Source organism: Larimichthys crocea, chromosome XI (genome assembly GCF_000972845.2).
Source record: "Larimichthys crocea isolate SSNF chromosome XI, L_crocea_2.0, whole genome shotgun sequence".
In the NCBI taxonomy this organism is placed as follows: Eukaryota; Metazoa; Chordata; class Actinopteri; family Sciaenidae; genus Larimichthys; species Larimichthys crocea.
Window position 1 is genome coordinate 8,519,704 of NC_040021.1, and position 16,431 is coordinate 8,536,134.

Sequence of the window (16,431 nt, forward strand, 5' to 3'; positions counted from 1 at the left end):
TTATGCAGGCTGGATAAGAGAAATATAGCATGCAGGGAAAAAACTGAAAGATTTGACATCATGCCGGTGAACTTTCCACATATTACAGTTCGAATTAATAAAACAGGCTGTGGATGATTTTTGTGCTGGTGCTGTTTTTGTTCAGAGAGAAGTCCTGTAGCTCTCATGGCTTTACTTAAACTATATTTGCTGAGTCCACTCTGTTTAACTGGAGCATCTCCAGTTGGCCTGTGCAGGAATAAATCCTGTGACCAGACCTAATGACTAAACAATAAATAATTCAGTTAAATCTAATATCTTGGACAAATAACAACAAAAAAAGGGAATTCAGATGTTTGTTTGTTCTTAATCCCATAGAAAAATGTCCCACAAGGTCTGCAGTGGAAATAACCTTCATGAGAGTTTAGCATTTTAAAGATGCTCTTATTAATATTTTCACGTTAACGAAGGATGAAGTAGCAATGTATAATGTGAGAGGACGCACTCGTAGTGACAAATCCATGGAGAATTGTCACCTGACTGCTGTTCTGTGCTGTTCCCCTCAGCTCTACAGGGCGTGTTAATGTCTTTCAGCTCATTGTTTTGGTTTTACGGCCCCACAGTTCACTGATTTGCTTCACTCTCACCCCTCTTGTCGGTGTAAAGTCAAGTAATGACCAGTACAATCAGTGTATTGTCCTGCAGCAGGCAGCTGTGTTCAGTAAAAAAAAAGAAGAAAAAGAGCTAAAAATAAAGCTCAATGCAAACCATTTGTCCAGCATCAAACTGCAGGCAGAAAAAGTTAGTGACTAGCCGCTGAACATGGTGGTTCACATCTGCTGGATGTGTGTTTTAATAACTGTCCGAACTCTAAACTCAGTCACTTTGCACTGTAGGTGAGACGGTTTCTTAACAGTTTTCCATAAAAACAAGAATCAGAGTGACAGATTGCTCCCTTTGGATGATGTTCCCATGTATGGGAAAAAGTTGCATGAATACTGTTACTTAAATTTCTTGACTTCTCTGATACACGGTAAGAATTATCTGATCCCAACCTTAAATGATCTACTCAAACACCTGGTGCCCAGCTGTCAATTAGTAGCATAAAAACAAAACTCCCCCTAGTGGTTAAATCAAAAATATACAAACAAGTGGCTTCTACATGTGTAAATAAGCTACTGTTGGTTAACAAACTATATCCACCAGGTTTACGAAATGACAAATGTTATTTGTTGTTGTAGAATATTCAATTCATAACTGTTCAGTTCTTGATCAGGAGAATTGTCATGACGTGATGTCCTCTCTGGCTCGTCTGTTTGCCCTCACAATACTCCACATCCCTGAATGATCATTAGTCTACAAACAATAACATATGTTTACACTTTGTGCTCTTAGAGACTTCTACATTACGTACCTATCTGTTGCGTCGAGGGAGTGAGGCCGTCCTATCCTCTGACCTTGGTTACCATAATAATGATCAAAATGCCGGCTGCTTTCCGAAACACAAACATAGAGCTTCTCTGTATCTAAAGGAGAAGAAGTCAGTGTCTCCATAACAATCTAAGATTTAAAACTTTCCCTGCAGTGACCTCAAAACATATGCTTGACCATGTGTAACCCCCCCATGCGTGGCATGCTAGAATAGAACATTTCGTCAGTTATTAACAAACCTACCTTTAAATACCAAAGACCGAGTGCTTCTCTCCAAATTCGCCGTCATGAATGGAGAAACAGCATCACAGAACAGACGGATGCCAACTGCTGCCAGAGCAGTGCAGCCACAGCCTTAATCAGTAATGAATTACAGCACTTGCTTTAACATCTTATTTTTTTCCCGTGCACCTTCACTTCTTCTCACTTTAGAAAACAAGTGCTTTATTTTCAGCCTTCACTCTGTTCTCTTACATTCAATAAACACAGAACACAAAAATGTCTTTTGTGGGAAGACATTGTGGGAAGCAGGGAGAAATTGATAGTCGGTCTATCAAGTATTGCTTGCCTAAATATTTCTGTACATAAATAACAGAAATAAAACATGACATTGCTTGTAGGTTTCTTGATTTTGAGTGTCTGTTTCTCACCCTCTTTCCCTCCTTTTGGCTTTCCTCTCTGCAACCTTCTTGCGATGATTTCAGCCCTCTAGAATGAAGTCTAACTTTTTCCAGCCCAAATAGCGTGACCCACTTCTATCAGAAAGAAACAAAAAAGCAGCATGTGGAAAACAGTTAGAAGACCTGCATTCTTTCACCACCGCACATTTTTACTTATGAGATTTTAATGTTGCCGTAATTAACCGATTTTCTGCTATATTCAAATGTATGGAAATGAGCTCTTTCTAAATGGATACAATAATTCCAGCAGCAGCTGACTGGCGTTTTTTTGTGAAAAAGTAGCTGAATTTATAATGTGAGATCCACGTGTGGAAAGTCAGCTGGGCCTGGACTCAATCAAGCGAGCATGGCCTTTTGCCCTTTTTCATATAAAGGATCTGCAGTTTGCTCTGTGCACAAACCTTGACTGAAAACTATTACAGAGGATCTGACACACACTGGAAAATAGCTGACATATGATGTTTTAGTGCCTTGTCATTATGGATGGATGTCAGCGTGTTAGCTTGGCTGCAAATACGTTCAATTTCAGCATCTCTGGACAAATTTAAAAGGCAGTGTTTGTTTGCTTTTTTTTTTCTGCGTATGTGTACATGGGGTTGATGTTGATGGCAGACGCCATTTCACCGTCCTCTGATGTCAGCTTTTGGCTTGCGCCCCTTGATCGGAGCAGATGCATCAAATCACAATCCACTCCCTGATCCAGAGCTTGAAGAATGACAAAGCAAATTCTTAATGAGAAGAGAAAATGACAACATCATCAGTGGGCCAACGTTTTGTTGGGCCAAACCCTCTCTATTCCGCTGGTGTGTGGAACAGATGTTTTCCCGAGGACCAGCCGAGACCACCCTGCCTAGATGAGCACAGACTCCACCTAAAAGACCGCATACATTTAGTTCAGTATCAGATACCGTGCAGTAGAGCTGCAATATTTGAGTCCTGATCAGCTCTACTCGCAGCAAACAGATAGTTGATGGTTTAGATTATATAATTAAATATTGGTTTATATTATATGAGAGCATTGGAGCAGTTAATCAGAGCAGCTAATAGATAAATTCTTGCTGCATGATCGCATCATCTCGTAAGAAGCATAGCTTGCCCGCCTACTTTGCAATTGAAATGCTACCAAAACTTTTAGCTTTTGGAGAATGCATTTTTCATTCTCTCCTCATTTTTTCCTCTCTCTAGCTCAATTCAAGACTCTCCCACATCACTGGAAGTTGTAAATCACTAACAAGCTTAATACAGAAGTAGTGAGCTGGGGAAAAATCTCACCAAAGGTCAAATGCTGCCACACCATTGTTCAGACAACCCATTATTCCAGAAATGTTCCCTTGGACCGAAAGTCCATTTGTCTGACAGCCTGTTGTCCTGAAAACAAATGCCCAATGCTCTGAAAATACACACTCTTCTCCATGCAGTTGATTGTAACTGCGTCCATCATCTAAAATGTTTCACAGCAAGCTTTAATTTAAAAGTCTAACCAGACATTGTATTGAGCCAATGTGCCAGTGTTTTGCCTCATCTAGGCATGAAGAATACACAATGGACTGGCATGTGTATTACGTTACGTTACATTACGTTCCTTCAGAGCAATGGTTTGTTTCCGGGATAATGGACTGTCAGACAAATAGGCTTTTAGTCCAGTGGGACATTTTTCAGACTATTGCTGTTTCAGAATAATTGGCCCTCAGAACAATGGGCAGTTCCCAATAAAGACTGGACGGTGTATGTGTGACGTAACCCACAGGTTTCTGAAGAGCTGTCTTGAAGTTCAAAAGGAGGAAAAGATACTGTGACAGCCAACAAGATGCCCATAATGCGTATGTTGCCAACATGATAGCCTTAAAAAAAACTTGATCAGCTGATATATGTGTCTTGTTTTTTTAATTCTGTGCTCTTTAAACTCTTTAAACTCTTTATCATCAGATCAGTTTTAGTTTCACAAGGGTAAAAATCTTGTTTTTTTTGTTTTATTATGATAAATAGGCTGTTGTATGAAATGCCTCAATTAGAAGTTTCAGCGTCACATGCTCTAATTGTTGTGTTTCAGGTCTTTCCAAGAGTCGACGCCTTGGAGGAAGCAGTGGTACAGATTTGAAACTCTTGGCCCACAGGCCTGTTTTCCTGCTTGTAGCTCTGCATTTATTGGTTATGGTTTATCGATTTTTCTTCTTACCCCTGACAGCCGTCATCGTTTCTGACCGGGACACACGCAAGCACTGATGCAAGCCGAAGAAGAAAAGAGCCAATGACTTTATCCTCTCTAACATCTGTAGCAGATGTGGTCGCCTTCACGTACACGTGTGTATAGAGTGTGTTTGTCCTCCTCTTTTCCTTTTCCCTTCTTTTCTCCATTTCCCCTCTCAAGCAAAAAAAAAAAAAAAAAGAGTCTCGCAGTGAAAAAGATAAATATTTTTGTATTTTCTTGTCTCAGTGTTCATTTTAGATCTCAGAGCAGGACGGGGTTACACATGGCGCTCTGCATTAAATATCATTATTCTCTGCTCGGGTCAAATGGCACTGCAACCTGCAGCCAATGAAAATATTTTGTGGCAACGACGGCTCATCACTCACTGAAAACACATGGTAGCAAAGGCTTTCATCCAGACACACAGCATACCTGGAAAATATGTTTGAAATCTGACAACCCTCTACTAAAGTGTTGACAAATTGGTCAGCTATCACTCCAAAAACAGTCATTATCTTTCCATCACTGCTCAGGGGAAATTTTTCATGCCCTCTGACAACTCACTTTAATGTCTTTTAAACCTGACCACCACGGTGCATCGGAGCCAACCTCAACAAACTACTGCCTGTGCTCCTCAGATAAGGTTAGACCTTTGATATGACGCTCGGTAAGGCAAGTACGAGCTGCTTCGACTGAATGCAATGGAATAAAAGTTGTTTTTTGTTGTTGTTTTTGAGATATTCTATATTTCTTGTTCTAACCTGAGAGAAATTTAAATCCCAGCGTAGTATTAGGTGTCACAGTGACAGATGTATGGCATAATGATAATGTCTTTTGGCTTGTGAGGGTTATAAAGATCCTATTCCACTCTTGGATGAATGATGTGGATTAATAAAGGGTGTTGCAGTGCGTGTTGAAAACGAGTAGCCTTGCTGCTACTGGATATCATCTATTTCACTCAGCGAGTCAAAAATTGACAGATGTAATCAGTTTCAGGCAAGCAGCGAAAAGGCCAACTCCGGTTCTACTGTTGGGCTTCACTGAAAAAGAGCGATTAATGTGGCTGAATGGCTGAAAATTTAATTTTAAAATCTCACAACCGGAGCGATGATAAATTGGAAACACATACAACATAGAGCTCTCCATTCATTAAGCTTCATCTGTGAAATATTTTCCACCTGACCCACTTGTGATCTATGATAATATGATGGTTTTTCCTTTTTAAAAAAAAAATCTGTTATTTTACACAGATGGACAATAATTCGTGTTCAAACGACACAGTAAAATTTGAGCTCCATGACTGGTGTTGGCCTTGGAAATGAAAGTCTATTCCCTGTGAAAGATTTTTATCTAAATTTAGAAGTAAAGCCTAACAAGTCCACCAGGTAGTTTGATTAATACTCAGTCTCAAATGACCCAAATGATAATTAGTTCTACAAATGTGTATGGCAGTCTTTTCCAAAGCTAACCCAGCAGACCTGGGTCCTGTTGCAAGCAGTGGTGGAAGAAGTATTCAGAGTCTTTACTTGAATAAAACGACCAATACCACCATCTAGATAATAAAATAAAAATACTACTTTACAAGTAAAAGCCGTACATTCATAGTCCTGCTCAATTTACAGAAGTATTATCAGCTAAATGTACTTTAAAATATCAAAAGGTATTGCACTTAAATACTTTGAGGTACATATACTTTCATTTTATGCAGATTTATACTTCTACTATTGTACTTTTGACTCCACTACATTCATTTTACAACAGTTACTACTTACACTGCAGATTTTACAGACGAAACATTATGATCAACATCCACATATCCATAGTTGAATGTTATTTACACATCAATGCATCAAAACTACTACTACTACTAATAATAATCCAATAATGTGATATTTGTATTTACAGGGAGCATCTCCACTTTTACTTACTAAGTACATTTTAGTGATTATACAGTTTTACTGTGTCTACCAATCAAACCTCTTCACAGTTGTTATGGAATTTTCTATCCTTAGGTTACACAAGGTCACGTGTGGGCCTTGAGGTCCTCAGCAGTATTAGTTGTTTAGGTGCCAGTCTATCTCAATACTGTGGTGGCCAGGGTTTGAAGAGACCTGTTGCTGCCTTCTTAGACATAATAGATAGCTTGCTGTTGACGTTCCAATCTGTGTAAACAGACATCTGTGTCTCCAGACTAGAATATGCTGACAATAACACCTGCATGAATAAAAACACTCTCTTTGACTAATTCTGGGTGTATAGTATTTGTGGTGTTATCTTGGAGACCAACTCAGGCACTTCTGATGAACTTTGAGAGTGTCTCTAATTCTCCTTGGCCATGTGTAAATAAATAATACAGCATAAGACATCAGAGGCTCCTGAACACTTTCTTCCTTCCTGACCTCACCATTGACCTTTGACTTCAGCAATTTCTCCACAACAACAGTCACCTTTAAATGTCTCAGAAACTGAGACTATCCAGGTGAATTCATGGAACTAAACTCTGACACTCTACCTGTTGTAATGGAGTAGAAAGTATATTTGAGTGAGGGTAGTCCGTTTTGGTTGCAGCAGTGTCCGCCAAACAGAGCGACCTGCAGCAGAGAAGTTGAGCCAGATCCAAACACGCAGCCTGATGTCACTCTGTGGCCGCCAGTCAAACTATCAGACAGGTCAAACTCTCCACACTCAGCCTGAAATGTCTCTGAAACTGAGATTATCTAAACTCTGATACCTGTTGTGTTCTGGCTTTGTTTATTTCATGTACCCAACTTCTAAATCTAATTCTGACTCACGCTGCAAAATAGTGGCGTGAAGAAGTTTATTTGTGTCCGATGGTTTGAAAGAGACAAGTAGCATAAAATGGAAGTACATCTACCTAACTGAGGTATAACTTTAAGTTTGTATTGATTCTGGTGGTTCCTGTGGACAAAGGCAGTTGTGTTTCCACCACCTTGTTTCATCTGCGGGCATTGAAAATATCTACACAGAAATAGCAGATATTCCTACAGATAATGTTGTTTTGCTTTCCAATAAGCTAAATCAAACTATGGTATAAACTCCAGTTTGAATATGGTTCAGTGTGTTAATACTCCACACATGACTGACAGTTCTGTTCACATTTTCTCATGACCTGGTGTCTTCTCTCTCTCTCCGTTTCACTTTTTCCACTATCACCTGCTTCTGTCCACAATATGTTGTTTTGAACATTTCATCTGATTTTAACTGTTGCCGTTCCAACTGGCTCAACCAAATGTTTCTCTGCTTCTCAAATCTTCCACGAGGTTGATTAAGTAGATCTGGATCACGTGTGAGAAAGTTTTTTTTTTTTTTTTGCTAGAAAAGAATGTGGCAGTGGTAGTAGATATGATATGATTCATGTTTTTGGATTCTGTGGTTTCCATAGCACCTTTATTCAGTCTCCCACAGTTCCTGAGCAAATATTTGGTCTTTTATTCTTTGTCCGTATACATACAAACTTACACAGTAGCTTTTAATGAACTCTGGTGACAAAAAAAACAACAAAAAAACAATATGATGGTTTAAGAACACAAATCAACAAACAAAAAGTAGCTGTCAGAAGCCGTTACATTATGAAATACAAATCTCACAACTGAAAATTAACAGACCTATACACACCTTAAGTGCCCATTCTTACAGTTTTCTTTGCAGCTTGTGCTTTGGTCCAATGTCACTGGTTTGACCATGTGCGTGCATTATTGATGAGATAAATAACACTGGGTGAGGACCTGTCTCTGGGATAGTTGGTAATAGTACAAGGACACTTTCAGACAAGAGTTAAACTAAGCAAGAGCACACATGCTTCTTTTTTTTCCCTCATATACAGACTGCTTTATATAAAAAGTGCATGGTAATGATATACATTGAGTTGTTTAAAAGTATTATATTCTCTTTCTGTGAAGCTGTAATAAATTTGTAGTGGTGTCTTTTTCTTTGTGGCAGGCAAAAGTCTGTTTTTTCGTTGAAGGGCAGGACCAGTGACGGTAAGAGCCTGCAGCAGAATGCAGAAGGGTTGCCCTCGGTAACAATGAAGCGGTAACCTCCTCCTCCTCCTCCTTCTGTGTTACCACTTGCCGGGGATTGGCACTCCGCATTCATACCAGCCCACGAATGGATGGGATGTACGTCTGCCAATGACTCCAAATGTGACTGGCTCCTGTCTGTACGCGCGATAAAATCCTGCAAAAGAAACAAAAGAAAACGCATTGATTTAGTCAACTATACAACCTTCTTGCATCTTAAATAATGAGTTTTTGTCTCATTTAACAAATCCCATGAGAAGCCTGATGTAGCTTATTGCTATATTGTCATCAATGAGCAATCAGCATTACACTGGATGACTGTAGTTTATTTTGAAACAATCCCACACCATCCTGCTGCTGTAAATACTCAAAGGTCTGCTTCACATCTACTGCAGTTCATGTATATTTACTTTTTGTGTATTTATTCCTTTCCTGAGAGTTTTTAATTCTATTTATACTGAAGTCACTTTAAACTTATCTCACGCATTCTTGTATATATCGTATGCCTGTGAAAGGTTTAGAAGTGAAGTTATTTCACAAGATAAAATCATAATTAATAAGTAAGGCTGAGAAGTAAATATAATTTACAATTTATATATTTTATTTTGATCATTTTGTTCAGTTAATTTACTAAAAATTTATTTATAATGTTTACAAAGTATCTATCTAGAGAACTGGAGCACATTTTGGGAACCAACGGGTGTCACAAACATGCAGGGAAAGTTAGAAAGTGTTGGCAACACACACACACACACACACACACACACACACACACACACACAAAAAGATATTCACAAAATATGTTACTGGTAAATTAAACCCAGAGGACCCAGTTAACAAATACTGGGAGTGGGGGATTTTGTTTTTTCTAGCTGTGAACATGCCACTATTGAACAGATGCCTCCCAAAGCCCTGGATGTCAACACATTGACAAGCTTCATAACAACATTCAGCTAATGTAACTTTGATAGAAAATTTATGTTCGCTGCGGTGGATAACTTGTCTATTCTCATTATGTAGTGATATGACCTAAAACCAATCATTGCTAAAAAAGTTATGTTTTAATTAAGACAATGGTCCGCAGTAATGAAAAGCATGTTGGCTAAAACAAAAACCTTTGTGGATCCTTTTTTACAAGTGTTCCTTTAAACATTATTCTGCATCTGTATTCTGTATAGATAGGAGAATACAACACAAACCAGATCACATGGAAAAAAAATTATAATAGGTTAAACATCACGGCCACAACTTTGCAGTGTGTGTACAATCTGTTCTTGTTTACCTTGTGCTGTGGGCAGATTATTTGAGAGGTAGGCCGGGCCTGTCCTCCCGTCCATGTATGAGTCCACAAACTGGCAGTGGTCCTCTCCCTGGCCGAATGTATCTCCTATACTGTAAAAGGGCTCTGTGGAGGGGAAAAAGGGAAGTGGGTTAAGATTATGGATGGAGCAGTAGATGTGGCTAATTATATATGTCATACCTCTAAGACCATCTCCCATGAAGATCTTGTATCGCAGCGAGTTGCACAAAACCACACCCACAAACTTCCTGTACCACGTCCGCTTGACGTACTGGCTGCCCTTACAGCTGCTGTGGGCCGAGTTATACTTGAAGGTAAAGGGGACCCAGATCGGTTCTCCACCTGAGGAACAGAGGAGGAACAGAGGAGGGGGATACATCATGTTGTGGCAGTAAAATATGCATCCTGTTAATAGACACATCATCTTTACATAGAGGAGGAGGACAGTAAGCTGCATATTATGATGATTTAAACTGCTGTTGGTTTACAAAGCGCTGAACGGTTCAGAACATATATTTAATCTGCTGATCCTTCCAGACGTCGCACATCATCTGGGATAAATCTGCTCACTGTCCCTCGAGTCTAAACTAAACATGAAGAAGCAGCGGTCAGCTTTTAATGAACCACACATCTGATATAAACTCCCAGAAAACCTGAGGTCTGCTCCAGCTCTCAATCCTTTTCAACTGTTTAATCTTTTTTATTCACTTTAGCTTATCCTCTTATTTTATTTCCCCTCTTTAAAATTCTCTTTTTATTTTGACTTGTGCTTCTTTTATATCTTGTCTTGTAAAGCACTTTGAATTGATGACAGATCTCATGAGAAAACGTGTCAAACATTTATAAAATATGATGCTTAGTTATGAATTAAACCAACAAACCAACAGCAAAAATACCAAAAAGTAGGCCTGTACGAGTAAAAACAAGTAGTTGATTAGTTCATTGAAATAATTGGCAACTCTTTTGTATTTTGAACCGTTTCATTGTTCCGGCTTGTCAAATGTGAAGATTTGCTGCTTTTCCTTTTATTTCATTTAATAAAATTTATTTTTGTTTTAATAATTCCGACACTGTGCTATTGGTTGGACAAAATAAGCATTGTTTGTTGTCTGTTTCTGGGTAATTGTGATGACACTTCTTACTATTTTTTTTTACAAACCAGATAGTAAATCATTCATAATGAAAATAATCCTTTGCTGCGGTCTTGTACAAACTAGTTATAAATTAGCTCCACCTAAAAAAAACAACAGTAAAATCCTGCTTTTATATTCATTATTAAAATAATAAATGAAGTTATTGGCCTACATAAACACCGTACGATGTGTCTGTGATAAGTTAATATTAATGTATCGTCCTGATTCATTCACTCTAGTAATATTAGTTACATTACAATAGCAATACATTACACAGAGTGACATTACAATAGCAATCAAAGGATGGTTGAGAAGTGGAAATCAACACAGAATTACTGGATATCCTGTCATGTTGTTTCACAGACTGATGTCTGTACATCAGAGCAGCCTCAGTAGGACACGGCTTGTCGAATAAAAGACGTTCAGTTGGCGTATGGACTTACCAGGTGGTCTTTCGATGAGAAGAGGATCGTCTGAAAGAAAGAATGCGATCATTTCACAAGGGAGGAAAAGCACACAGACAGCACAGCAACGTTTAATGCATTCACCTGATTTCGAGAAGGAAAGACCTATAATGTAGTGTACATCTGGACTTCTGCTTCTACTTGCGAAGATGGTTTTATCTTTGAATATCGTGCATTGCAATAAAACCACCAGGACATTTTTGTTAAGTGCTTGCACACTACGGCAGAAAAACTTGACTGAGGGTTGAATTGTAGTCTATGGGGCGTCTCAAAGTTTTTCTTTCCACGTGTTGACAGGATACACACCTGATTCAGTGACATAGGTGAGTGTATCGCTGACTGGTCCCAAACCAAACACATTCTTGGCCTGCACTTTGAAGTAGTACCTGAGCAAAAACAAACCACAACACAGAGGTATAATGAGAGATTAAGGAGTTTAAGCATCATTTGGCCAGTTCTGTTGTGGCTGGGTGAAGGTGAAGACAACGTTAATGATCATAGCAGATGACTGGACATGCTTTAGTCAGGCTGATTTAAGAGTAGACTGTTTTACATTGGTTTGAATCCAAAGTGAGCGCAGTACAATAAAAGGGCTATTTGGCTCACGTTGAAGGGAAGGAGAGTGAAAGAAAGGGCAGCGAGGGGAAAAAGAGACATTTAGACAAGTGGAGGATCACAGATAAAGAGCCGGAGAGGATAAGAGTAAAAGACAGGAAAGAAAGGAAGGGGAAAAAGTAAAGCACAGGGATAGATGTGTGCAGAAAGAGTGGATAAAAAGACAGAGAGAGATCACTCCATGAGAGCTTTACTTTATGACATAAGCTTTCTCGACAAAGGCCAGAAAAAAAAAGCCACGCGGTGAGCTCACTTTGTCTGCGGGTGGTGGAGGAATTATAAAATCCTATCAGATTAAAAACAACAGCGGCCTTGACAGCTTCAGGGAGTTTGCAAACTTTTCCACTGTTAGACGGCTGATGTATTTGTGTAACGTGCCTGCGAGGGTCACATACAGTAAGTTCATGGACTCCTAGGATTCCTAGCCAAAAAAATTCACCTCATGCAGCCACGAGGCCTGGATCCAATCACCACAGCCACGTGACAACAGTGACCAGAATATACTGTGTATCACCAAAGAGAGAGGGAGAGAGGACAGCGAGGCAGCTGCAGAGAAATGATGTCATGAAAGAAGAAATTGGAGAAGGTAGAAAAAACGAGAAAATGTGAGCCAGAGTATAAAAACAGAGGATCGACCACGAGATGCTACATCAAGCCAAGTTAGCCATTTAAAACTTCATTCAGGGCATCACTCTTCTTGTCTCGCTCTTCATGTGGCATCTGCAAAGCTTCCTCAGTTGAACATCTGAGCTCATCCAGTAACCAGGGAACTTGAACAACTCAATTATAAATTGAATATACGTGGAGAAAAAAGCAGGAAGGTTTCAAATCCCCAACATAGCTGTATATGAAAGCTTTGTTGACTCAAGAGAGATGGAAACAAGTACAGAGAGAAAAACAGGGTGATTGTGTTCAATATCGATCAATCCATTTTCTGGTCTATAAAACAACAAACAATAGTTTCGGTATTTCCTGGCGCCCAAGGTGATGTCATCTTGTTTTGTCTGACCAACAAAGAGAATCACTGACTTTAATGTAACACAAAGAGACGATGTAATTTTCCCACAAGCTGGAATCATAAAATATTTGGCTTTTTCTCTTGCCTATTATATAATCCCAGGCATCTCTATAAACATCCAAAGTTCTTTGCGATTAATTCCATTTATAAATCTTATGAGCGGTGGATCCAAGGAAAATTGTCCGCATGCGAGTACATAGATATGTGTGTGTTTAGGACTATAGCGGCTCAGTATTTCTGGCAACCAGAAGGAGCCTGAAGCATGGGAAATGCCAACAGTGTCCCATAAACCATCCCAGGATCAACCGTAACCACGAGACACGCACTATCATGGATACAAACCGGTTGCCAGGGAGGGAAACCCTCTTTGCAGACTGTTGGAAAACATTATCCGCGCATGCAGCTCTGCTGTTTGTCTTCAGCAGCAGCAGCAGCAGCAGCAGCAGCAGGTGTTTGGTTTCCTACGGTCCAACATGAGACACCTATCACAACAGCCCAAACAGATTTGTGCGTTTATCAGACAGGAGGATGAACTCACACATCTGATACTGTTTTTCCACCAGATACTGGTAAGGCTACTTCTAAAAAGGATGCATAAATTTATTTTTATGGAGTACCAGATGAGGAATGGTTACATCAGAAGTTATTTGGCCAGTATCTGATTGGTTATATGTCACCAAAATACATAAATATACTTAATCTTTCATCTCATTTGTCCAACAGACCTATTAGGTGCCATAAAATATACAGAGCTTGTTCAGATTCCTGTAAAATGAGCCAATCCTTAGGACTCATTATGTTACATACAGCTTGTGGCTTGTTCATCTCTCTTCTGCTGCATGCCAGTGCTTCATCAAGAGGTTTTTATTATCTAACTTGCATCATATATTGACTTAATGATGTTACACTCTGATCCTTCAGTCTTAGTGTAAAAAACAGACCATTAGCCAAGAAGCTACAGCACATTCAAATGTTTCTCTGCATCATTTACACTCACTACACTTTTTCATGCAAACGGTGCTTTATGCACAGCAGCAAATAAAACAAGAATCTCTCGGGTCCACGCGCTAGCAGCTTTTTCCATGCATTTATTCTGAAAACCGTGACCCGTGTCTCATAAGACGGGCTTGTGGAAACTTGCTCTAATAACTGAAACAGACCGAGGTGACCGTATCTGCGTGTAAGTGTCAGATAAAGTGTGCTGCATTTACGTTCCACTGGATTTTCCACAGATCTTGGTGAAGATTCAAACGTGTTTCTTGACCTGCCTCCATTTGGACAAACTGATTTACTTCACTCTGAGGACTTTTCTGATTTCTTATACTGTACAAACATTACAGTATCAGTATCCAACTCACAGGCTGCTCTGATCATAGTCAGCCTGGTTTGATATCACAACTGAAAGCATATTCCCAGAGAACAGACGCACATAAGCATGCGTACTTGAACCCGCACACGAAATACACGTATTCTGTCCATAATGTGATGACGGGATAATGATATAAACACTTCTCAACAGAAATAAACACTTCCAAGCCACAGCCAAACACCTGCACCCAGAGGCAGCAACCTGATCATAAACATTACATGCAAGTCAGGGTTGGGAATCTCGCAACCGAGCGAATCTTTGTTTGTATGTTAAGATTCCTGTTTTCTATGACTCCCATGTGTGAGATGATATGATGAATCACTGAACCTGAGAGTGTTGTATGCATGTGCCCAACATCTTCCTAAGTGTGTGTATAGTATGCATGCATACACAATGACATAAACACAGACCAGGTGGTTGTGAGTTACCTAGAGTTTGGTTTGAGATTCTCCACAGGCAGGTGTGTCCCGCTGGAGGATCTGGAGGACCATCTATTGTTGAGGACGTCGTCATATGAAGCACTGTGGACCATGTAGCCTGCAGGGAACAAATAAAAGAATAACATATAAGGCAAAGCTCATTGGTTGTTAGAAAAAACAAAAATCTGATCCACTGTAGCAGTTTTATAGAAGATATATGGAACACAACAATACCTCAAGTTTGTTTTTTCAATTTTATGATAAATAAAAAATGGATAAATTAATGCGATGAACTCCAATAGTGACCTAAAAGTCAAATATATAGTTTGGACCATAAAAAATAATGTGCCAAATTAGCTTCCACCTAAAAAGTCTGTACTAAAACCTCTGTAATTCTGCTCTGACAGTGGACATAAGTCCTGGATTTTAAGCTCCCACCTGAGCTTAGTACAAAAAGTAGAAACACAGGGAAACAGCCAGCCTGGCTGTGTTTGTTTTATCAAGCTTGGACTGACACTACCTATGAGTACATAAGTATCATCATAGGTGGTCTCCTGTACAGTATACATTTAACTCAGGAGAAAAATCTGGCATCTTCTGTAATTCATGCTGACTGTCCTCCAACCTGCCCGTCTGTTTTCTTCTTCTTCTCAGTCACGCAGACTAATCCTCAGAATCCGGTAAGCAACCTCAGGTCACGCAGCTCTTCATCATTCACTTTAAAACTAGGAAGGCCGACTCTGCCACACATCAAACTACCAACTGTTTCTATTGGACTTTTGAATTTGACTTTCTATTTTTGCTGGAGCCACACCAACACAGCTGGCTGCTGACAGGACAGAAGGGAAATACTCGCTACTTTGTTTTTCTTCCTTCGGTTTTCCATTCCTTCTCCATTCTCCATTGTTAAACTGATGCTTTGACAGAGTATTTAGTCTTTTGTGTTTGTCATCTGCCTATGTACTTGATCTTTTTCCTGCTTTAGAGATGAATATATTAAATGTTTCCCAAAGAGTTGGTTGCCTGTGCCAAAAACGCAACATTTATATACTCAGTGAATAATGTGTATGCCCAAAACCTTTAAGCAAAAGGTCCTCAATGAATCAGAGTAAATGGAACCAGAAGTTTAGGTAAAAACTCATACCATCATCTCGTGAGTCCACTTGCTAACAGCTGTTTCCATCCTCTTGTTTCGAAAGCCGTGACCCATAACTCGTAAGACATGGTTGTGCACACTTTAATAACTAAAACAGCGGCTTTTGATTGTATCTGCATGTGCGAACTGTACCTGCAAATGTGTGTGGATCAGATCATGTCTGATGTGTTTATGGTATGTGTCTCTGCAGAGCTACAGTTGATAAGGGACTTCACATAAAAAGTTATTATACTAAAAGTTTTTCCGACTTATCTTTGAACAGCAGAGAAACACGACATCAACTTCATAACATTTAAAAAAATTGGTTACTGGAATTCAATCTAGTATCCGATAAAACAAAATTACAAAGAAGTTATTTGAATTGGAGGAAAATAATGATTAGTCCAGACACATTAAGTATAAAGTAACAGAGAAAGTGTGAAGATGATGTGACTGAGGAGAGCGGATGGAAAGAAAGAGGAGAAGAAAACACCGGTGACAGTACAGACCATTTATCTGCTTTACACATCAGAGGATGAACCAGCCCACAGCAGGACCAGGAGCTTGTGTTTTCCTGCCAAAGACAACATACTGCCTCGCTAGCTGGCCTAGACTGCTACCTCTGATAGTACACCACACGGCTGTTATCTTCAGTATTTT

General features: G+C 39.4%; 1 protein-coding gene across 1 annotated transcript in view; it reads right to left on the bottom strand.

Annotated features, from left to right (window-relative positions):
* Positions 1-7,611: 7,611 nt before the first annotated feature.
* fndc1 (fibronectin type III domain containing 1) overlaps positions 7,612-16,431 on the bottom strand; it is a 37,243-nt gene continuing 28,423 nt past the window's right edge. Inside the window, exons 18-23 of the mRNA XM_027284284.1 lie at positions 14,646-14,754; positions 11,522-11,601; positions 11,195-11,224; positions 9,799-9,960; positions 9,601-9,723; positions 7,612-8,475 (exon numbers count right to left, since the gene is read on the bottom strand). Of these exons, the coding sequence (XP_027140085.1) occupies positions 8,360-8,475; positions 9,601-9,723; positions 9,799-9,960; positions 11,195-11,224; positions 11,522-11,601; positions 14,646-14,754 (620 nt within the window). The 3' untranslated portion in view covers positions 7,612-8,359. The remainder of the gene's footprint in view (positions 8,476-9,600; positions 9,724-9,798; positions 9,961-11,194; positions 11,225-11,521; positions 11,602-14,645; positions 14,755-16,431) is intronic.